Here is a 26,211-nt window from a genome sequence, read left to right on the forward strand (position 1 = left end):
CATTTTTCATGATAGGATATAATCTTTAGTTACATCATTCATATCCATGCCTATTTTTCGTTCTCTCCATAATACACAAATGAAACAACAGAAAAATAATTGTACAATCATAAGCTTTCTCCTCACAAAACAGCCCAGTCATTGTCCGAAAATAACTAGCAAAACATCCCCCCGAACCCACCCTTGCAATTCCGAAATCTATCCAAACTAAATTATATAGTATCGCACTCAAAAAGCCAAACAATAGCACATCAGGAGAAACTAGAACGCTCGCAAGGCCTTCCTTCAAACCCCATTATAATACCGGTAATATATTTGCCATTGAAATCTAGTTTGTATATTCCTATTCTACTTCCCATCATAATACTACACATAATAAACTGAATATCCATATGCGGGGTGGTGGGCGGACCTCTCGAAAACGTCACCGGCGAGAGGCGTGGCCAGTCGAGAGCGAGGCCCGATTGGCTGGCGCAGAGAGCCAACAGATGGGGTACAGTATCTACCACCGGAAAGCGTATCATTCAACAGTAACTGTCAGTCGGTGAATCATCCCCGTTGTGCACAGTGCTTTAGACTCTCGTGAAAAACTGTTACTTAAATGAAATGTTGCTGGTCTGACCGCCTGAACATGAGTATTCCTGGGAGCGGCGTCGATATGTCTGCTCTGATGTCGCAGCATCCGGTCTTGGGGGCTATCCCCCCAGCCTTCTTCCTGCGGGCCTCGGAGAGGTACCAGCGAACCCCAAAGTGCGCCAGGTGCCGCAACCATGGCGTCGTCTCGGCTCTCAAGGGTCACAAGAGGTACTGCCGGTGGAGGGACTGCAACTGTGCCAAATGCACCCTCATAGCGGAGAGGCAGAGGGTGATGGCAGCCCAGGTGGCCCTGAGGAGGCAGCAGGCTCAGGAGGAGAATGAGGCTAGGGAGTTGGGGATCCTCTTTCCGGCTCCTGTGCCTCAGGCAGCTTCGGAGGCTCCAGCTCCAAGTCCGTCGGTAACTGCTCCAGCTGATGTGGGAATGTCGCCTTTGATGCAGAGGAGTTCGTTCACTACTGCGTCTGATTCGTCGGAAGCGTCTAGTCCAAGTAAGTCCAGATTTCATATTTCACAGAAATAATAGATGAACCAAATGTACGGGGTGTTTTTTTATAGCATGCCAATATTCAGGAAGGTTAGTTATGGGTCTATTACTCAATGAGGTAACGAACAACAGAGTACTGGATATTTTTGTATGATGCACCTAGACATCAAAATGTAATTTCTGCTGTACTTTATCACCAGTTTAAGTGTGCGGCATTTATACTGGTGTCGGGACTGGTGATAGGTGAATTATTAATCAGACGGAAGCAGCGTTTACAAATAATACAATTAATTAATAACACAAACAAAACGACAAACAAAAAATAACAGTGCAACCTCGTGGCGAGGAGAATCAGAATTAGCATTAGTTCCCGGTCGAAATCCCTAAATTGACTGACTGCCTCGGCTAGGAAAATCTCTCGCAATGGTCGGGGTCATAAATTTAGTCAAGAAAGGTCAACCACTTGGTTCCTTTTCTTAATTCATAAAAGGTACCTACTCGAAAATTCTTAAGTGGTTTCTGTCGTTCTAAATATCCATGTTTTTCGGCAACAAACTCTCTTTTCGAGAGACGAGGGCATTTCAATGATATGCGATGAAATAATACGAAAATGATAAGTGAAAATTAATATAAAAGAATTAACATAAAAAACTCAAGCAGATGGATATTTTGGACGACTGATCGATAATAGAATTATGAAAAGTTAATTTTCTAACAAGAATTTATAATACAAAAATGAAAATAAATAACGAAATGAAATGTTTGTGAACTGAATAGTTGTAGGAAAAACTCTACACCGGATTATTACACGAAGTAAAAATCCTAAGTTTGGTCTTTTGGTCTTAATAATTTGAGAATTAGCCCACAGGAAATGATAATAAATCGACTTATCATTTTGTTTATTGTGTTTTGTTTTACAATAATTGTTTTGTACAATTCAAGAACAGATTGGCATAGTGAGTTTTTACTAGGAACATGGAAAAACTAATCAAGTACAACTGCTCGCGTTTCCAATGAGAATCATTCGACAAAAACTTTCTCAGAATTCTTCATCGACACAAATTCCATCCTTACAAAATGAAAATGATTAATAAATTCAACAGAAGAGCTCAATTTGAATCGTCAAACTTTTCGATACTGGAGTGATTCAAATTTCAATATGGCACGCCAAAGTCACACTCAAAAACGCCAAAAAAACTAAATGTTTGGGCAGAAATTTTGAGGAACCAGCACAATTCTTTTTGGAAGCAAACCTAAATTGTGGAGGATTTCTAATAATCAAGAAATGCCAAGCAACAACACCATAGTTAGATCCTTTATTCGAAGTGGGGTGGGTTTCCGACAAGATAGAGCTTCTCATTGCGTAGTCCGAGTGTGATACTTCTTCGATTATAACTTTTTGGATCGATGGATCAAAAGGAGAGTTTTTTCAGAATGGCCATCCAGGTCACCCGATTCGACTTCAGTCGACTTTTTTCTATGATAATGGTTGAAATCAAATGTCTACGAAACGGAACCAACTACTATAGATAATTTAGAGAAAGAAACTAGCAGGTGCTGTGAGCTACTGACATACCTACAAGTGATGGACATCTGCAAATAAGAAATTCGTTATCAAGCGCTTGAATACGTGACAACTAGACTGGGTGATTAACTATCAAAACTATTCATGATCACAAAACAAAATCTGCTTCCTATACTCACTAGATACGTTTTCAGTCCTCAATAATACCCAATTTTACAATAACATGCAAATGAATAATTTTTTTTAAGCAAAACTGTGGGTAGTTCAAACGACCAAAATGTAGATAAATACTGGAATTTCTAGAAGGTGACGTCAATCTAATAGAGCAGCCTTCCAAAACTGCTTGATTTGAACTTGTTATGTGTTTGTCTTACTACATCTTTTCAAAACGGTATATCTTTCGTTGAGACAAGTTTCGTCCAGATGATAAATCTTTCTATTCTACCATTGAAACCCTCTTATCTGCCATAGGTAATGAATCTTTCTCGAAAAAATCACCAACAAAAAGTGAACATAGATGGTTTTAATTCTGGTGTACCGCAAGGTTCCATTTCGGGACCTCTACTGTATGCTGTTCATATATCCCAATCTTCTACGATGTAAAATTTACCTGTACGCTGACGATACTCAGCTCTATCACACTTTGCCTCAGTCGAGAAAACATAATGCTTGCACCCAAATAAATCGAGATCTGAAAGCGTTTATTGTAACAGCGTCAAATCATTGCCTCATCATTATTGAGGCCTAAAACAAAGCAACTTTGTTATATACTATATTATATGATATTATATGCTATTAATATACAAAAAGATAATGAACGTCTTGAAATTTTGGATGAGGTGAAACGCTTGGGTGTTGAATTGATGCTTTATTGAATTTCACGAGGCACGGTAACAAACTCTTTTAGCGATCATATTTTGTATTGAGAAATATTCACAGTCAGAGGCGTTTTTTTCCAGTGAGGCTAAAGTCTTTATTATCGCAAGCTCTCGAACTATTGAATGACAGTTATATGCAGATGTTCTATATAATCAATTCCTAACTAGACGAAATAAGCTAGATTTTAAAAAAGTGTTTGGGAATTATATACGCTATCACAAAAAAGCAGCAGCGAATTTCGCACAAACTTCATGATATTGCTTCGTTGAATAAGTAAGACAGGAAAATTTGGCATGCTGCAGCATTTTCATTAGCAAAAAATCTAGTTACCTTCAGAGGAAGATTATTTATAGAGCCGATGTGCGTAACCTCAATGTGGGATTACTGACACCACCAAGTTTTAGACTGGAATCTTTCTTTATAATTATATACCAGAATACATAAAACATGTTAGTATACACCGGTTTCGTGTAAATGTTATCTATGCTAACAGTATCAATTCTTATCTTAGATATGATTTCGGAAATAATGATTTACCAGAGTTATACAATACAGTAATATCTGTATTATTATGTCAAAAAAAAGGATGCTGTATTCAATGGACTAGAACAGGGGGAAAATATTATCTCTCGTCATTCCATTTGGATTCCAGGACATCGGCTAAGGAGGCACATCTCCACCGGCAGCAGGAAATTGCATATCTTGATGAGGATCTAGAAGTGATTTTGAATTGGGGTGAAAGTAACCAGGTTCAATTCAATGCCCCAAAAACCCAGGCATCGGTTTTCTCCAAGAAGATAAATGTCTCAGATCCGGATATAATAATGTCAGGTCAAACAATTCCGCTTTTTGCTTCGAAAAGTTTGTTGGGGGTTAAAATGGACGCCAATATATCTTGGCACAATCATGTCCCTGGAATTGCAAAGGCTGCTTCTCAAAAAGTTGGAACACTGTCCCGAACCAGAAAACTATACACACGTCAGTAATTCTTGATGCTTTATAAAGCTCTGATCAGACCTTCTTTGGAGTATTGTTTTCATGTATAAAGTTCTGCCCCCAAACACAACCTTAAGTAGCTGGATTCCATCCAGAAAAGAGCCATCAACCTGATTGGAGACGCGAACATCACGTGCAATTTTGATAGCCGGGAACATCTAAGAAAGGTTGGAGATTTGTCTCTCTTCTATAGATACTTTCACGAGAGGTGTTCAAGTGACTTGGCACATTTGATTCAACCAAGAGCGGTACATATCAGGAATACGCGACGGACTGTGGTTGCTCATCGTTTTGAGGTTCAACTCAGTACACCTCGAACTTCAGTGTTTGAGAACTCTTTTATCTGGAGAACTGCGATTATGTGGAATAAACTTCTTGAGAATGTTTTTCCAAATGGATTTAATCTCCAGCGATTCAAATTCAATGTGAATCGCTACTTTCGCACAGGGACCTCTCTTAGAGCGCCTTTTGGATTTTCCTGTAGTGATTGTGTTTCGTCCTTAAAAACAAAGATGAAAACAAATAAAAAAACATACACAAAACAACGGTTTTTAAAATTCTTACAATCAAAAAATTCCTTAATGGGATAAAATGGTTGGTGGATAAAGGCGACTTTTCAACATAAATTCGAAGTTGTCATAACCATTAATATTTTTCAGATCGGTTGGTAGCTTGTTGAATAGTTAAGCAGGACTATGTGACACCAGCGTTGATCTGTGACTCGAGATTTCCAAATACTTTCAACGGAATTGATAGGGTATTGAATCATAACGTGAAATAGAGAACTCTGATGGATTCTGCCTGGCATGCAAAATACTATTCAAGATATATAAACATGGCGGTGTCAAAAAGTTAGCATTTATAAATAAATGGAGACAAGAATCCTTTCCCCGTCCCAATATGGGTTCCAGGAGTTTAGATCCACTGATGATTTATTTATTTATTATCAAATATTTCACTTGTTGAAAGGTACAATGGAAAAAAGATGAAAAAACATATCTTCCAATATACAATAACAAGGAAAACGTCAGCTTAAAAAAAGAAAAAAACTATTTACATTTACAAATGATTTTCCAAATGAAAAAGAAACACAAAATAATATGGAGAGGAATAAAATCATCGATAAAATTCATCCAAGGAGTAGCAATTTTTTTCGATTAAAAAAGTTTTCAATCTAGATTTAAAAATATTTATAGTAGTGGCTGCCTTTATATTTACGTCTAATTTGTTGAAAATTTTCGGTCCGAGATAAAGATGGATTTTCTGGTAGAGGGCTGTTCGATGTGATCGAGGTACTAGCAAATTTCCAGAGCGAGTTGGATAATCCTGAGTTTGCTTGTTCGATAAAAAACTTGATTTGGTATTATAAACAAAAATACATAATTCATAAATATATATCCCAACAACCGTAAGAAGTTTCAGGTTTTTGAAAGAGCTCCTGCATGACTCTCTCCATCCCAGTTTAGCCATTATTCGGACTGCCGACTTTTGTAATATGAAAATCCTTTCCACGGACGATCCCCTTCCCCAATTCAAAATCCCGTATCGCAAATGACAATGAATAGTGGCATAGTACAGGCTCAGCAAGATTTCAGCATTACAGTAGTTAGACAAGAATCTTAACGCGTAACAATGTTTACGTAGTTTTTCACAAAGTGAGTCGATATGTGGTATCCAGGAGAGTCTGTAATCATCTGTGATGCCTAATAATTTAGTTTCTTTAGAGGATTCTACATGAAAATCATCATCCTCATATATACTGAAAACTCGGACTCATTTGTAACCATAGTAAATTTCATCAGCATAGTTTTAGTTATATTGATTTTCAGGTGATTTCTACTTGCCCATGTTATAATTTGCTGGTATACCTTTCCAGTAATATCTGATAGAGTGGCCGAGTCTTTCTCTGTCAAAAGAAAATTTGTATCATTCGCATATGTTACTACGTGTACTGATGAAAGTTGTTGAAAATAGTGTAATAAGTCATTCGCAAAAATGATGAAGAAATGTGGTCCAAGTATAGATCCTTGAGGGACACCTTGCTCTATTTTCTGTTGTTCACTCACAGTGTCGTCACCAATCACTAGTTGCACCCGAGTTTTTTAGTGTTTTTATCAAATCAATTATGATGCAATTGAATCATTGCCTACAAAAGTATATCAAACGCTCGAAAAAAGTCACCCCTCTTTGAGCATATTTGTGGATGTAACAAAAGCTTTTGATACAGTATGTCACCAGAAACTCCTTAAATACATTGAAAGTGCAGGATTTAGAGGCAATAAATATAAACTGATGAAATGTTATCTAGAAAGAAGAAAGCAATGCATAAAAATTAACGGCAGACTCAGTCACTTTCAAACTGTGGAATTTGGAGTCCCAGAAGGCCAAATGATCAGTTTCGCAGATGACACCGCAATTTTCTGGTGAAAATTGGCAATAGTTGTTTGGCAGAGTCGACAAAGATTTTCTCAAAATTAAACAATGGTTCGACTCCAAATTACTCACGATTAATTTCGATAAGACATAATGTCTTCTGTTTTCAATCATCAAAACCAATTTTCTGGATATTTCACATCTATTAATCACCGACAATAATAACACCTTCACTATACCCATAATAAAAAACATAAAATACTTGGGAATCTACTTAGATAGTCACATAAAATAGGACACTCACATAAAAAAGGTTAGTTTCAAATTGAGGAGCCTCATAGCAAAGTTTGAACATATCAAGAAATTTCTTGAAATAAGATACTTGAGAATTTTATACTTCGCACTGGTGGAATCACAATTGAAGTACGGAATAATAGCTTGGGGAAGTGCCTACAATAATCAAATGAACGGATTCGACGTACTCCAGAAATGGATACTAAAGATAATATACTCGAAAAATCGATTACATTCCAGTGATGGAATTTATCAACTAGCAAAAGTTTCAGATACTAAACAATTATTTTTGAACGTATTGATAGTTATAGCAGAAAAATGAAGTATCTAAAAATTACTATGTGCATATATATAATACTCGGGAAGGAGATAACCACGTCGCAGTGTCTTTCGTCTGTAAAACAATATCCCAACGTTCATCATATTTCCTCAAACCCAGAGTATACAATGCAGTTCCCAGTGAACTGAAAACAATCAAATTGCTTAGCCTACTCAAGAAAAAACTAAAAAATTGGATTTCAAACCTTTCTAGATCATTCACCCATCAACTGATCGATATAAAGAATAATTTCTGAAATAATACAATAGGACTAAAAGACTGTTCTGTAGAGGTTTTCGTTTTCATTGTAGACTAAGTTTTCTTCTTCATGTTTGTATATGTATGTATGTATATGTATACGGTAATTGATCTTTCGTCAACACGTATACACCTTTATCCTTTATTATTTAATATCATTATTTCCTTTCACGACAAGCATATGGATTGTTCATTGATTTTTCACGTGCGTTTGATTGCGTTAATCAGAGCCTCTTGCTGGAAAAACTCTCGAGATATGGGGTTAGAGGAGTGCGACTCAATTTATTGACCTCCTATTTTGAAAATAAGAGACAAATAGTGAAAATTGAGGTGAATATAATTTCTGAAAAACACATTGCCGATGGTGTGCCTCAGGGATCCATTTTGGGACCTTTCCTGTAATTACTATTTGCAAATGATCAATTAGTGCATATAAATGGAAATTCTGTATATATTACGCTGATGACACGAATATACTGGTTATTGAAGATGTTATTGATACTGTTATAAATATAGCTGAAGCACTTTCAGTAGAGTTATCACTTGTTGTGAAAAAAACAACTTGATAATGAATAAAACAAAAACTAGTATGTTGCAATTCAGTTTTTTTGTCAAAATATTACCATGGTATTTCTATGCACTTTCGCACTGCGCCATCTCATAACTACCACCTACAAAATTTCCCCCTAATATAAGTATCTTATGATCAGTTTTCTGCGAATTCCCATGTATGTAACCACAAGGACCAAATACCATAACTATGTATTCTATTATAAATCTCACCAACGTCTTCAATAACAATACCCCCAACAAGACTGTTGAAACGTTTCTATATCCATTGTGATCCCCATATATTGAAGTTATTAATGGTCTGGTTTATTCATGAACCATAATCGAAAACGCGTCCAAGTATTGCACCACGAGCTTAAGTTTTCGAGGTTAGGTAGTAAATCTCTTTAATTGAGCGCCCCTCTTTCACTTCTTCTGCTAATGGCTCTCGAAAACGATACAAGGGTCATTAGTGAATACTTCACTTACACTGCAGGGGTGAATTTTACTAGAGGTTTGCTGATTTTCCGTATATTGGCTTTCGAACGAGTTTTTGTTAATGAAACATTATTATTTCATCTACAAAAAATATTTGCTCATACCAGAACAAGAATACTGCCTAATAGATTCAATTCACTTCATAACTTCGAAATTGTACCATCAAAAACGTATGTGAATTTTTGGAACTTCAACTAGCGTTTTCTAATATGACTAATTACCAGTCCGTGCAAAGCTTATTGTTAAATCATCTGACAATGGAAATTTTAACGTGATGATCGACTGTATTGTCGAACATGCGCCAAACTAACTGACTGTTATAAGAAAATAAGTATAGCTGAAGCACCAGTAATCTAATAATAACACCGATGGTCTTCAAACACGACTCAACCCCTGACGGAAGCACCAAACTCTTACGAAGGTTCGGAATAGATGAACCCTTCAATGTAACAGACAACTATTGTGATCTTTAAGCAGTCACTGTTCACTGTGTTCACTGTTCTGGCGTTGAATCTGGTCATTATTACGCCTTGGTCAAAGACGAAACGGACTGATTTAAGTTTGACGATAGTCGTGTCACGAAGTGTTCTGGCGATGTGTTGAATTTATTGGAGTCCCTGGAGATACCCTACATTTTGTTTTATGAAATAGAGGACATTATCAGATCAAGATCTTCAGATGATGTGGGGTTTTTCCCACATCATCTGAAGTTTTCCTGCATCTGCAAAAGCAAATGAGCCACTGGAATCAATGAAGTCGCCCTGGAGCGGTTGTTGTTTTATAATTCCTTTAAAGTATTATTTCAGTTCGTTGATATAAACAAAGTCATCAAATTGAAAGAACTTAGTGCTGGTGACTTCAGTCTAATAATATTTCGTGTTAGACTTGTAAAAGGAATGTATTCCAATTGACCAAGTACTGTTATTTACAGCACATTTGCACCTGGTGTATATACTTACATCACACAATGTATGTGATAGTTTTTTCCGAAATCCAATCCATACATAGTCATAGAGAGGGTAACTTTTGATATACATGTAATTTTGATGAGTCCAAACATGCTCTGCTATTCCTCATTTGCTGGTTTCTCCTCGGTGTGTGTGTTTCTTCATATATGATTCTCAGCACTCGCAGGATATCCGGTAAATGCAATTCTTGGAATCGCAGTCCGCGTTTGGCGGCCTGGTTTTCGTGAAGCTGTTACGGATAGTATTCCCAGATCTGAAACAGGTTCTGATGTTATACTTGGACCCAATCCATCTTATTCTTTCCGACAATCCTCTGATGTAGGGAAGTACAAGTACTGGTTGTAGCCGCTTCTCTTTCTCGTGGAGCTCTTGCTATCTTCTAGCTAAAGCTTGTTCCAACATCACTTTGGGGCAACCAATCGTTCAAGGTCATTTTTAATGATGCCTAGTTCCTTTTCGAGCCCGAAAGCACGGTCTAGTAGAGTCTTGATGATTCCTATCTTAGTCGATTGATGTTGGTTTGATTCATGGTTCAGATAATGTCCTGTGTGAGTGGGTTTTCGATATACAGATGTTTCCCATTTAGTGTCGGTTCTCTTCACCAATACGTCTAAGAATGGCAAGGAAGTCCACAACGAATTGAATTTAGCTGTGTTGCTTGTATTTTATTTCATTGTAATTTCAGTTTCTTTTCTCAATATAATTGTTATTTTTTAGCTAAACGTTTTAAATTTTTTCACAGATTCTTTAAAAAATTTCAAATCAATTTATATCATATTAGACAATGGAAATCCGAAGTAATGAAATGCACTATGAAACATTGTCAACCACCTTCAAAAAATAAAAAATTAAGTGAGTATGTGAAAAAAGGAATAATGAAAACTTTTTCATTTGATAGTCTTACTCTAGGAAAAAATCAGTCAGTTCCTTGATAGTTGGTAGTTAAATTTGATGATGAAACGTTGAGAGAAGAATCTGCTGAATATAGATATGTCTCCATTGATATATGAGTTTTTCAGTACCAATTGTAAGACAACTTCAAACCTATTTTCAGATACCCTCTGAAAATAGGTTTCTGTCGACTTTAATAAATCCGTTTATTAATTATTCATTATGGCGGTTGGAAATTTATTTTTAACAAATTGTTAAGTTGATAATAAATATTATTAAAAAATATTACTTTGTAGACAAATACTGATTATGATTTGAAAAATGCAAACATTTCTTAAATGATCATTTAAACATTTGAAATATAAAAATAACGATTAGGGTCGATTGAAACTTGTTGACAGATTATAAAAAAATACTCAGCCAATTTGTTTATAAACAATTCATAAACAAATAGCGCTAAACATTTTTTGTACAACTTACCGAATGTCTTCCTTCAATACAAAAATGGAAAAATGATGATAAATAAAAAAAATTACAAAACTTGGATTATCTTTTTTTGTTACAATAAAAAATTATAATGAACAAATTCATATTTTTTTATCTTTCATAGCGCGATTTCATCAAGTACACTAACAAGAAGTGTTCAACGAAGCGAAAACATTTTTTAGAAAATCATTTAAAGATTTTTGTGGTCTTCAATGAAGACGCAAGTGACGTGAAATATTGTTAATTAATAACTAGCTTTTTCAATAATTCACTTTGAGGTTTTTTCCAACGGGAATCAATTCTTTATAGTATTCAGAATATACCTTAATATTTATAAATTTTCAAACTGAAATTTAATAGTTGTAAAAAAATTTCTTTTGTGACGTATTCGTTATAGATACTGGGTCCGCGAGGCCTATTATTGGCGTTTCGCAACGAAGGATTTTTTTCGAAAATCACTGCTTCTTTAAGGATCTTTTTTTTTCAATTTCTAAGTTCTTCGTAGTTTTTGAAATAGAAAAACCTTAGTACCTTTTTTTCATCTGAATTTGTTTATAACTTATGCAATGTTTCATGCGCTAAAAAACGATTTTGGTACATTCTTCTAGATATCATTCCAGATCGAATGAACCATTGCATGTATTTTTCCGACCATTATCTCTATTTTTCCACCATTTTCAACTTGTGAACCAGACTATGAGCCAACTGAGTAATTCCGCATCAACTCACACACCTCTTCCATTTTTCCTCTTGCAACGCGGAGCCAATCAACCGGGTCTCGTCGAATGTAAATCAATTATCGTCGAGCACAAAACGATACGAAAAAACATACTTTAATTTGAATGATTCGACGTCGGGACGCTATCGGGAGAAATGAGACGTCAGACGCAACATTCGCCAACAGGGGCGTCGTGCGAGGACGCTGTGATTTTGTTTTGTATAGAAAACGACGCTTTCGCCTCCATTGTGACTTGAAACTCAATATTCACTCGAAAGATCCATTTTTGCTCCGGCATACAGTTCGAGAAAGTGATTGAACGAAATTGATTATAAAAATACGCGAGAAAGGTGCTTGTGATAATTGGAATATCATTGGAGATTCATTATTCCCTATGATTGGACTTGGGATGAAGTGTTTTCATATTCGTCGTTATCCTGGAGTATAGACAATTATTAGTTGAAACCAAAACCTAAAAACAAAGTGTTCAAAATATTAACATCGTCGTTTTGACCTCCCAGGATGATGTAGTGCTTGTTTGCTCACCACCAATCCATCATGCCACACACGGTCAAAGGCCTAAGAAATATCAGGCGCAACACCTCTTGACAAATGAAATTTGTCCTCTGTTTTTCACTTCAGCTGTCGCTGAAAGACTATAAGATGAAACCTGAGTCCAAAGACAAAGCGTACACGATCCAACACCAGCCAAGTTTCCATGAGTGGACACGATTGCATTATTGGACTCAACTGTCTGAGAAAGTGGAAGAATCGGCATCTATCCGTACGGAGATGCCATTTGTAGCATCGACAAAGACTCAATTCACGAATATCAAAGCTAAACGAGGTTCATCAAGGCAGTCCGATGTAAAACCAAACTGCCGAACGATATTCATCCTCTATCTTCTGCTGCAAGGCAACTAGATGCAACCAGAGTATAAAATTGAAGCATTCAAATGTTCTGCTTCATCTAGTTACTTTGCTGCTTTCTGCAGAGAAAGAAAGAGAATGAATCTCGTCCGACGACGGCTTGGATATCTAGTGACATTTCTGCCCTAGATCGGTACGACCAAGCACATCTCTTAGGTGTTGGTTTTATTATCAAAGATAGTCCAACAATCATTGTAAATTCCTAATTCATCTTCGAGTAGAAAATGTTTTGCGATCACTAAGGGGGAAACATCTGTATATCGAAACCCTACTCACACCGGATAGTATCTGAACCACGAATCCAACCACCATCAATTAACTAAAAGAGGAATCATCAAGACTCTATTAGACCGAGCTGTGGGGCTATGTAATACGAAGGAAGGTCTCAAGAAAGAACTAGACATCATCAAAAATTATCTTCAACGGAATGGCTACCCCAGACTTTGGCTAAAAGACAGCAGGAGCCTCGCAAGGAAGAGAAGCCGTCACAACCAGTGCTTGCACTTCTCTACGTCAGAAGACTACATCAGAACCTGCTTTAGATCCGGAAACACAATCCGTAGCAGCCTCAGGAAAACCAGGCCACCAAACACGGACTGCGATTCCAAGAATTGCATTTACCCTATACCCTGTAAGTGCGGAAAATCCTATATCGGTGAAACTAAGAGGCCATTGAATATTCGTATTGCCGAGCACAAGAAACACACACAGCGAGGGGAAACCATCAAATCAGGAATAGCAGAGCATGTTTGGACCCACCAACATAACATCGAGTGGTCCCAAGCTGAGATCATTGAGAGGAACATTGGTTCAGGAGGAAATTCAAAGAAGCCGCATACATGTTGTCCACCAACGTATTTAGCCAAGCTAGCGAAGAGTTTCGCAACATATGGAAACCTGTCATCAAGCGAAAAATGGCCAACTCCCGCCAAACGGACATCTCCCACGGAACCAGTGAAGCGGAAAATGGAAAGCGGGGATAAGTAAAGTTCTCGAACGACCTATAAATAGTCATCTTTCGGAGGAATCAGTCCAGTCATCACCCGAAGATATTTGTGGACACCACCAATCGAAACGTCGTGAAGTAACTTGGCTTGGAATCTCTTTTTATTTTTATTTTCTGTTCAATTGTTCAATTTTTACTTGTATTCTATTTCACTATTATTTCATTTCAGGTTTTTTGCTTGATAATTGTTATTTTCAGCTATTCATTTTAATTCTTCTCTTTTAATTTTTTCAGGAATTTCAAATCATTTTATATAATATCAGACAATGGAAGTCGGAAATGATAATTTAAGTAATTTTCTGTCAGGCATGCATGGAAGAGGAAATTCCACAATATGGTTAGCTTCGAACCCGACAAAAAAAATATATAGTATCTTGAAAGTTGTGTTAATGGAAAGCTAGAATGAATATTGTTATTCAATAGGCTTATTAGGCTTATCTTGATATTTTTGAGGTTTTTTAGTATTTTTTTAATGAAACAAATTCAAAGGTTTCATTGAATCCTAACCTACAAATTTTCATAATTGTGGTGTAATAGATGAACCAGTTGGAAAGATATATTATGTTTTTGGATAATACTTGTGATAAAGACATGACTGGATCAGTTCGGCACATTATCTTTGGTTGTATCCTTCAATAGAAGATTTAAGGAAACACAAGTGTTTTTAGAACTTTGATTTGCATCGCTGTTTAAAAAAAAGTCTTTTTCCGTTAACCAGCTGTCCTGAGAAGCAATCCTTAGAAATCGAAACTTGTGCGAGCTGAACATCAACGAGGTCTTACCTTTTAACGTGTAATTCCTAACAAGCACTGCACATACCATCGCTAGATACATTCAGGCTTGTCATTTCAAATTCTCTTCCGAATTGTTTGAATAACTTTGAAAAATTTCATACAATATCTCCTTTATAATTAGTATTATTATTCCAGCAATATCGAGTTACTCCGATTTTTCATTCAGGAATACAGCTTCCTTAATCAAGTATATATCTGTCGAAAATCTGAGTTCTTTTATACGTATTCTCGTTCGTCTTTCAGTGATAAAACTTTAACGATTCTATTACAATTTTTAATTTCATTCGGCCTTTTTGTTGTGAAGGGAGATTGTATGGATTCTTCCCAATGCTCCCCACTTTTTCATTTGAACGTGCCGGAAAAATAGATTCGAAGAGGTCACAGAAGAAAAGTCTTATTATTTATTAACATTTGTTATCGGAAGATTCGATATTATATCAAGTATTTCAAATTTACAAGTTATTAGAATTCACGAAACCTTTCCTAGAAAAAATCTTCCAATTTAAAATATCTTCGATTCACAGGCCAACAAAAAAAATGTTTTTGAAAACTTTGTTTACTTTAATAGCTGATTTTTATAGATTTTTGTGTGCTGAATCCATATCTGGTCTTAATTTCTTCGTATCACCTATAGTTTTTGAGAAATTGACTTTTTTATATAATTTAGATAATGTACGGTATATGGTGAAATTAATCAAACACTATGTTAAATCACTATCATGGTTTTTATTTACAGTAGGTTAGTTGAAATAATGATAATGTTGTAATGTAGGTTTCACTAGTTTCTTGTGTAGGTTTTCGTGCGATGAGTCGCTTATTGACCCTCACGGTGAAGTTACCAACAGTAGTCTCCCATCATGTTGATGTTCCAGCGGTCCTGGTAAGGTTTTTCCATCAATTTAATATCTTGGTGAAAACGCTCACCCTGCTCCTCACTAACATCCCCCAAATTTTCCGGGAAGTAATCAAGATGACTGTTCAAGAAGTGGCTCAGGCTCATCAAACATCCTAGTTCCTTAAAAAAATTTAACATCTCAGCTACAATGGTACGATACTCTGGGTCTTTTACATTTCCCAAGGATCTTGTAACAACTTGCTTGAATGATACCCATGCTTCTTTCTCATGTATGGTCATTGTGGTTTCAAAGTTTATGTCGAACATCATTTTTCGAATGTTGGGTCCTACAAAGACGCCTTGTTCAAGTTTAGCCTCTAAAAGGTTTGAAAACTTCTGACACAGATATACTTGAATTAAGGCCCATCTTTAGGCAATGCCTTTCTTGAGAAATGAAAAATGAAACAATACATTTTTCATCATACATTTTCACTATAAAGGATTTTACAAAAAGCTATTCAATAGCTTTCTCAAGCATAAACTGAGACGAGGCCTAACTTTATAGATAAGAGAATATTTCTAGGATCTACAAGGTTTTTGCGGAGAATGTTCTTCTCGCTAAGTTTTAAGGACTCCCTCTCAGGCCAGTTTTTTCTGCACCAATGTAGATCCCTTGCTCTACTGTCCCATTCACCCAAGAAACATGGACTTTCAAGTCACCACATACCAACCATGAGCCGAATAGCCAATTTTATTCAACACTATTTCTAGGTTTTCATAGATCTCTTTCATATGTACAGAATGGCCAACTAGTTTTGGAAGAATCAATAAACAGCCTCCAGTCTTCTTTTTTGTATTCAACACCAAACTCTTTGATCAGACCTGGAATGTCTGAGCAGTACACTAAATCACCTTCTTGTCCAAAAAATTTCGAAAACTGTTGCTCTCACTCTTCCTATATACATATATGCTAGTTCCAACTGGCAACAAGTTCTTTTCTTTCAGTCTAGAACAAAGCAATTCTGCTTTTTCTTTTGTCAACCCAAGATCCCTAACTGAGTCGTTAAGCTCAATCTGAGTAAACAGTTTAGCCTCTATATTTGCTGTATCACATTGGAACTTTTCATCATCTTGCTCATCTATATCTGACAGTACATCAGAAAACATTTCAGTTTGAACAGAATTCAAATCATCTGGAGGTTCTGAGACCGGCAAATCTACATCGTGCCCTACTGGTCGGATGGCGGAAATTAGGTTAGGGTGACTAATTACCTTCTTGTTTTTCGCCAGTAATATCAATACTACAAAAGTAGCAAGCATCAGTGTGGTTTCTAGGTTCCCTCCATACCATAGAAACAACGTACTTGAAGGCTTTTTTCTCCTTTTTTGACCATTTTCTAAGATCTTCAACACGAACATAACATACCTTATGCGGGGCCCAAAATTTATCTTGATCACCAAGTTTAATTCCAAAATATGGGAAATAAACCTTTTTCACAAAGTCTGTAATGTTTCTTTGATGTTTTTTAATAACAAACTCACCAGAAATATAACAAAAACAGTCAGCAGAGTTCTTACAACCGCGATTACACATTTTAATGAGCACATGTACTGGAAACTAGAAAGTAAGGTTAGGTTGACAGTAAACAAAACATCAGCTGTGAACAGAACAATATAATTCCCCTTTTTCTGGACAGTAAATGTGTTTCAGCAGTGCTGCCAACTCTTCTACATCCAGCACAAATTAATTTATAATTTTATTCGTAGTATATAAAAGCTGTTAAGTTCTGTGATAAATCAAAAAATTTAAAATATTGATGTGCAAATGTGAAAAAATGGTAGGTGGAATAAGTGTCATATTTGAATTTAGTACCCTAAAAAACGGAATAATGAGGTGTTTTAAGTGAAAAAGTGTTTTTATCGTTGGCCTGTATAAAAAGAATATCACAAAAAACGATTTACTTCCGTAATTTTAAATGGAAACAATGAATAATATCAATTTCGAATCGCCTTTTCACATCATTGATATCTGTCTTACCTTGAATCTATAATGATTTTTACCCTTTATCGTGTACCTACAATCGTGTACAGGGTTTCCCATTTCGTAGTTTCCGTACATATAATCTTGCTGCTAGCAAAACTAGCAAAACACCTAATTCCGTATGAAAGTGTTGCAAACATCACTTCGATAACGAATGTTTACCCATCGTTTTATTGAAATAAATCTTGTGAAAATAATGGAAACTTTTAATGTATTTATTTAGTTTCAACAAGACCCGTCCCCATATTTTGGTTATTAGTGAAATCTAGTTTTCAAATATTTGCTCTCCGTTCTAAAATAACACGTATAGATATTATTGAGGTACTTTTAACATTCCGTGAATTATTTAAAAAATGAGGGAAAAGTGGACGGTGTTTGTCAAGCCATTATCTTGGCAAATAACAAAAGTTACTTGTCTGCGTAACTGTTACACAAGATTGGTCAATTTTTTCTTAATGACTCCGCCTCATCAGCAAACATCATTACGGACAATTGAGTACATTTCTGATTTATACAGATGGCAAAGCTTTCAATATTTCAAGTGTTTTTGACGGATGTATTTTTCAATGGTTTTCGGATAAAAAATTCCGTTTTCACAAAAAATAAACATTTGCCGGTAAATATTTATTTTCATGTACGTGGAAAAATCTGTTTTTCCACGTACATCATCGTAATGACATTTCCATAATACGTTTTTTTGTTCTACAAAGTCTCAATTATTTAAAAAAATATATATTTTTAACTTTTCAGTTCGATGTTCTTCAAAACCGTGTTCTTTAGTTTTTCAAACTATAATTATTTTCCATTTTTTGGTTTCGTATGCTATAAAAGCGTGTTTTTTAGTCTTTTTAAACCATATTTATGTTATCTAAACTTTGGGATCAATCAGCCGTATATTGTTTAGAAGAATGACCATTGATATTTTCCGATTCCGGAGAGGGCCCTGAAAATCAGCTACCAAACCCAAGGCAGCAGGCGCGCTTGTTAATAAAAAAAATACTTTTTTCAAATGGAGAAATACATGTAAAGTGAGTTCGAATTATATCAAGGAGGTTACGTACAGCGTCATCTGCCCGCGAATAGATCAAGCAATAATGTCGATATATCAAGGTGGTAACGTACAGCGCCATCTGCCCGCGAATAGATCAAGTAATAATGTTGATAATTCTGTCAAATACAGATCCCGATATGAAATGAAAAGGAGAGTTACAAACAAACAAACATACAGGTTAAGCTAACATAAAACGTGTGAAAACCGTACATTTATGTCGTTCAATTGCATCACCACTTCTTACTTTATGTATATTATACACAAGCTTGCTATAATAACCTTCCTATTACGAAGCGAACGATAAACGACCAAGACCACAGACAGTTTTAACAGGTGAATGCGGAAACTTCTTGCCTTTTGGTGAATGAAAAAAGCATGTACTTAACCAAAGCTAAAACGTATACAAATTATTCTCTGCTTGAAGAGATATAGCCAATTATTTGCTATTTTCATGTTTCTTAACCATAATATGCAAGATTTTATGTTTGAAGTGACGATGGGATGAGGTGCTGAAGCAAAAGACGAAATGATCTACCTCGCAACGATTCATATTCATAATGGTACTGCTTGGTATGAATTTTCTTGAATTATCAGTAGAATCTGTGTTCTGGAGAGCTGGTATGCATGTATTATTGATATTTAGTAATTTCACAAAAAACAAACTAACGATTTGATCTTCACAAACTTTATTATCAAAATTATCACATGTTCTGCTCTCATAGTAGGTAAGGTTAGGTTATGTTAGGTTAGGTTTGGTTAGGTTAGGTAGGTTGAATTAGGTTAAGTTAGGTTTGGTAATATTAGGTTAGGTACGGTTAGATTAGGTCAGGTTGTGTTAGGTAAGGTTAGGTTAGGTTAGTTTAGATTTGTTTGGTTGGGTTAGGTTATGTTGAGTTAGGTTAGGTTAAGTTGGGGTTCGACAGTAGGTTTGTTAAAGGCTCGAATTTGGGCTAAGTATTGCGAAAAAGGCGGCAAATGAAGGTTTACACCTGTACAAGAAATCAAATATGACTTAAAATACAGTGGTGTCTTCATTTTAAATGTGTCACACTGTATAAAAAACATTTTAGAATAGTTTGATGTACCAGTCTAACTGATGAAGCTGAGTTAGGTTAGGTTTGGTTAGGTTAGGTAAGATTAGGTTAGATAAGGTTAGGTTGGGTAAGGTTAGGTTAGGTTAGGTTAGGTTATGTTGGGTAAGGTTAGGTTAGGTTACGTTAGGGTAGGTTAGGTTAGGTTAGGCTAGGGTTAGGCAGTAGGCTTTTTTTCAAGGCTGTCATTTGGGCTAAGTTTTGCAAAAAAAGTGGCCCATGAAGGTTTACACCTGATAAAATGTCTTAATTTCATTATTGAATTGAGTGGTTCATCTTGTAATTCAATCCAGATTGGTACTGAAGAGGCAATAAAGCAAGTTTCTTATTCCGAAACATCGATATTCTCTATTGATGATAATAGTAATCCATGTAAGTAAAATTGTATGTCGTAACTCTCTCATATATTATATTGTGTAGCGTTCCGAGGAATGACAGATCTGATTCAATTCCATAACGAAAGTTTCGAGTACAACCTGAATAAAATAAGTGATTTTTGTATAATTCCATTTGTATATGAAAGTAGTTGTTTCGGAGGGGGGGGGGAGTTTCTGTCAGTTTGTATTTGAATATAATTTATACGCACGCTCTACACATATTTGGAAATACTTTTTTTTGAGCTCAATTATTTTTTCTTCCCTTTGGAAGTTTTCCAAAATTTTCCAAAGTAAAATCCAAAAGGCTTTTTAGGTATTTCTGTTTTTCTTCTGTACTGGAACATATTTGTCATATTAATTTGATCCGTTGAAGAATGTAATTTTGATGAACGTATATCTGAAGGAAATTTCTCTAAATCTTGTTTTTCCCTGAAAAAATATTTGATATACATGAGTTCTATGTAAAATGCACTTATTTATCCGTCAGAGCTTCAGCAACTCAATATGTGCTAACTGTTAATTTCACCCCTCTGAGAATGAGGACACCCTATTGTCTCTCTCTCCATCTCTTTGTCTTGTTTCCTCTCTCCTTCTCTCTCTTTTAAGAGTTAGGGTAATTAAAAAGCAATAGAACGAATTTAATTCAATATCGAATCGTGAAGTTTGAAGTAAATTCTTGGCCATTGTTGGAATTTACGACGGTTTCCGCCGTTATTATCTCTCATTAAAAAGTTTCCGACTTTATTGAGGTATTGTTACTGACAACTTTAATTTAGAGCGTCTGAAACTACGATCTTTGTAGCTTGCGAAATCAGAAATGAGTCCAGAAATTATAAAACCAGTTTATGAGATTGGAAATGAAGATGATATTATTTTTTTTTAAATATAACAAAAGAGATTTGAAAATGTTGAAGATGAGAAACTAAGTATCTTATAAAATGAATGTAGCGGCGGCAGTTGCATATTTTCACCGGCATCAGGAGTTAGCATATCTTATTGAGGATCCAGAAGTGATTTCGAATGAAAGTGGAAGTAACCAGGTTCAATTCAATGCCGCAAAAACCCAGGCATCGGTTTTCTCCAAAAAAAAATTGAGTGTCTCCGAACCGGATGTAATAATGTCAGGACAATTTTGCTTTCTGCGAACACCATGAACACCAATATGTCTTGGCACCATCATGTCGCTGAAATTGCAAAGGCTGCTTCTCAAAAGCTTGCAATACTGTTTCGAACCAGCAAACTGTAGTCACTTTTATAGAGCTCTGATCAGACCTTATTTGAAGTATTATTCTCATGTATGGAGCTCCGCCCCTAAGCATAACATGAAGATGCTGGATTTCATCCAGAAAATGTAATGTACTCCCATATTCAAAAAGTTATTTCTCCTACCCAGCATGGTTTCGTACAACGAAGATCATGTATGACAAATCTTGCATGTTTAAATCAATATCTCTGTACGAACCTGGACAAGCAAAAACAAGTCGATGTTGTTCATTTAGACTTTCAAAAAGCCTTCGAACAAATTGACCATTATGTACTTCTCAGCAAATTGACAAAATTGGGACTCTCTAACCAACTGCTTACTCTAATTGAATCATATCTAGTTAACAGAAAACAATTCGCCGAATATGAATCTTTTAAATCGGCCCAGTACATAGTTTCATCTGGGGCACGACAAGGTTCTAATCTTGGGCCTCTTTTATTTTTTATTTTTATTAATGACTTGACAGCCTCTTTGAATATTCCTAGCCTACTATTTGCAGACGACCTGAAACTATATTATAAAATCGACGACATTACTGACTGCCACCGTGTACAACATGAATTAGATGTAATCAAACTTTGTTTTAATAATAATCGTCTTCAACTGAATGCAACCAAATGTAAAATAATATAATTTACAACAAAAAAGCGAACTTTAATGTACGATTATTCAATCAACAATACTACAATCAACCGAGTACATGAGATAAAAGTTATTGGTATAACATACAGTAAATTAACATTTACAACACATACAAGGATTATGACTGCTGATGCAAATAGGATGCTTGGATTCATTAACAGAAATGGCAAAAACTTAAAACTGCTATACTTTGCGTATGCCAGATCTAAGAGTATGGCTCTGTGTTATGGATTCCAGTTTACTACTACCAAATACCAATTGAGAACGTGCAAAGGAAGTTCCTGAAATAGTTATGTCTAAAATTTGATGGTCAATACCCCACGAGAGGCATCGATCAATACATTTTGTTGACACGATTTGATGTGTGGAAAATAGAAGAGTTATCCTTGGTTTAACAACAACATTGACATTACGGTTCTATTATCAGAGATCAATTTCATAGTAACAAGGAGTGAAGGTCGACACAATCTGCGAAGCATCACGCACAAATATTATGCTACGATCACCATTGAATTTGATGTGCAGTAGCTTCAATATAATCTGTGAACATTGCGATAGTCATTTCGACTCTCTGAACGCCTTGGTATCATGTATCCACAATCACTTTTGATGATACTATAAACAACATCTGTGTCAGTACTGCTACATTGCATGACTTGTAACTTTTTTTGTTATATACTCAATTTCTCACTCCTCTATTGAAATTATTCGTATACGAATATTTTATATATACTTATAATATTTACTTTCATACATTTCTATATTCCACTATTTTCAATATTTATTTCATAAATACCCTGTAATAATAGCATTTCCTGTAACTGGGTACTCCTGTTGGAGTACCCAGTTACAAAAAGGTCTTTAATAAAACATATTTGAGCAATGCCCCTAGATAGAACCTTTGAGGTATAACAGTTCAATATAACAGCTAAACCTGGTTTCACAAATATTCATATACATTTTCCTGAACCTAAGGTAGGGATTTATTTTTATTTTTCACAAGTTTTCACTAATCATTTGTATAAACTACTCTTTCTAGGTTACCTACTTGCTGTTGTTCTATGTTGTTTACTTGCTGTGCGTTACCTTTATCTCAGATATTATTTTGTCTTCTGTATTAAATACAATCCAGAACAAGTAGTTGAATTGTGAACCCTCTTGTTACGAATTTTCCATTATTCAAATAGAATTATGTAGGAATACTCTGTAATATTGATCTTTTTCTGGTCAAACAGGTAGAAAGGTATTGTGATCGTAGATGATAATTCGAAAAAATAAATGAAATGAAAGATGATTCATTCAAAATATTTTCAAGGTCTGCGGCTTATTTTGCGTCAATTACATCCATCCAGATCATTGAATAGGTTTGGGATGTCATTTCAAATACTGGCAACCCTCAGACAGAATTATATTTTTTCTAGTCGCCAAACAGTTACGAATACAACCCTATTGTATGAAAATAGGTTTCAATGTTCATGAATATTACCTACTCAACACCCTGTATTGATCCACCTTCATATGTTCAATCTTTATTTATCTGAAAATGTCACCTGTTCGTTAAAAATGTTTCTGTTATGTTTCATTACAGTTCCATATCGTTTATAGACCTTTTGTAAAAAGTTTTCCCTTCCACGATCTAAAAAATAAAAATTTCAATGGTGAATTTACGATAAAAGTTCTCCATTATAATCTTTATCAATTCAGATTGTAAAAGACGAAAATCCCTCCAGAAAGAAAAGAAAAACTTTGATTTCCACCACAAAAAATGACTTCTGTTCAATATATTTTCATTATATGTTCACATTTTTTTCAAGAATGAACAATGAAATCGTCATTACTGTTGGAATGGAATTCGTCAAAAAAACGCTCGAAGAATTCCAAAACCATTTCGAAATCATACACATTGAATGGAAGTTACAGATATTCAGATCATTAGGAGTGCATCAAAGCATCCTTGTAAGGGAATAGTACACTTATACAAGCAACAAGAATTACATCGTTTCAGAGATGTTCGTATTTCGTTTGAATGAATTGCATTCCAATCCAATAGCTTTCGAGTGCTTTTGGTCTAGTGCAATGAAGAGAAAAATAACTGAAACGTGATTTGAGGAAAACATTGAATGGAAGATGATGGTCTATTATTTCACAAACTACACCTAAACGATTTGATCTCCACAAACTTTATTAAAAGAATATATCACAACATGTTTCGCTAAACATTAGCTTTTTCAAGTGATTAATACATCAAATTATCCTTACAGTCATATTTATATACTTCAGGTAACCATAATTGAGATTACCTGTAAGAAATTACCTGAACCTCTACATCTCTACCATTCATAACAAACAAAATAACAAATCAACTACGACAAATATAAAAATATTTCCAGTAGTAACCAAGAAATTCTCCAACAAATAAGTATTTAGTTGAAGGGGATTGAAAAACCATTTTTTTTTGTTTTTAGAAGCGGTATAAATATTTATACCGTCAACAGACACACTGCACCCATCAATAGGACCGACTTGGCTTTTTCTATAAGAAGAAAATATTACATTATTTTCTGTTGGGAGTGTAAAGGCCATGGTAGCGGGGTTAGTCTTAGTCTTAGTGATATTCTTCAGTTTACTTAGAAAGCGCGTTGAATAAAAAGTTAAATAACTTGGAAGCTAGTTGTTGAAAAAGCAATTGTTATGAATGTTTATGACTGTTTAAGAATACAATATCCACCCGAAATAAAAAGTGAGAAGGAAGTAGTGCAAAAATGCGCGAGTATGACCGGTGTCAATAGATCGACAATTTTTAGAACTTCACTTTTGGAAAACAATATAGAAAATGCCTGTTGATAGAAAAACCAGAGATTGTAGAATGGAGAAGAAAATACTTGAGAGAAATCTATTTTTTATTTGCATGAATAATGGGTCAATAAAGGTCTTACGGTCTCGAAAGTTTGGCAAGACAAGAACATCAAAACCCTGAAGTGTGTCAGTACAGCCACACTTTTCTACTTTTCGAAAATGGTTTCAAAGTCGAAGCCGAAACGTAGAAAAATGTGAAACTTTGAGCGCGGTTCAACCCAAAATACAGTTGTTAAAATTTTTCACCGCGAAAACCTATTCTATTTGAATACTTATCTAGTAACGTTTCGAAGACTTTATCCATCTTCACTATAAAAAGCTACGATCAATTTGATATCATGAGTTTCAATAATAATAATGATATCAAATTCATTTACATCAAAAGACGAATTATAACTATATAGTATAATCTTTCGATTTGAATAGGTTGAATAATGAAAGTGGATATTTTTTTAAACGTCACCAGATGATATTTATTTTTATATGCAAATATTTATGAATTCAAGTTACTGATGAATCAGATTTTTTTTCCAAAAAGCAGAGTTATCAAATGCAGTCAGGTTTTGCCCTTTCCACATTTGTGTTTTTTTTTTAATTTAATATTCTAATCATTCAATAGATCTGTAGAAGGTAACAATCCTAAATGAAAAACTATTCCAAATATAAATGGTCCTTCTCAAAATGAAATATTTGAACAAAATTAGTTTCCACGATATTTCAATTATCTTCGCATCATACAGAATATATAATTGTAAAATTTATATTAATACCCCCATCCCGACGCCTATTAATACTAAATTTAACGCGATATGAAAAAAACCGTCAGCCGCCTCTTTAGATGTCGTTTGTAGCAACTCGCTCTTTTAATGGCTTGTTTGCGGCGTCCTCAAGGGGCATAGCGGGTAGAAATATCTCAGTGACTTTGTGGATGAATTACGATGCCACTTGCTTGAGACGAGTATGTTGCTTTCTTTGATTTATCGGCATGTTTGCATTCTCGAAATATTTTCACTCTCAGGTAATACCGATTGAACTATACAAAAGCATCATATAGAGTGTATCAAATTGAATAGGTACCACCCTCAAAATAATTCTAATCTTTATGCTTATGCTAACAAACCATTCGCTGGCCGAATGTACGTAGCACACGAAATTTAAACATTCACCTTATTTTTTGAACAGTGGGGTTTTATATGGAAACCTTTCAACCCAGCGCCGATAACAATCGGTTCTCAACTGTGCAATTCCTCTCCTTTCGTACACCTACGACTGCAGATCTGAAACGATACAGAATCCCTAGAAACGCCCTCAATGTCAAATGTAGACGTTATAAATCCCAACCCCCATGCCGTGTGTTCGGCTTGCTATTGTTTGAACGGATTCAACGAACACGCCGGCTGCTTTGTCTTACACAGTATGTCTGAATATATAGGCTACTGCCGGAGACATGTTAACTGTTCAGTATTATCGCCAAACATAGATAGAACTT

The 26,211-nt window shown here is 35.3% G+C and overlaps 1 protein-coding gene across 1 annotated transcript in view; it reads left to right on the forward strand.

The window, feature by feature from the left end:
• Window positions 1–541: 541 nt before the first annotated feature.
• dmrt99B (doublesex-Mab related 99B) overlaps window positions 542–26,211 on the forward strand; it is a 52,349-nt gene continuing 26,679 nt past the window's right edge. The window contains exon 1 of the mRNA XM_074181098.1: window positions 542–1,085. Within this exon, the coding sequence (XP_074037199.1) occupies window positions 602–1,085 (484 nt within the window). The 5' untranslated portion in view covers window positions 542–601. The remainder of the gene's footprint in view (window positions 1,086–26,211) is intronic.

The sequence above is a fragment of the Leptinotarsa decemlineata genome, unplaced genomic scaffold (assembly GCF_025532065.1).
Source record: "Leptinotarsa decemlineata unplaced genomic scaffold, Ldec_3_MD MMD2_tig00026307_RagTag_RagTag, whole genome shotgun sequence".
Taxonomy (NCBI): Eukaryota; Metazoa; Arthropoda; class Insecta; order Coleoptera; family Chrysomelidae; genus Leptinotarsa; species Leptinotarsa decemlineata.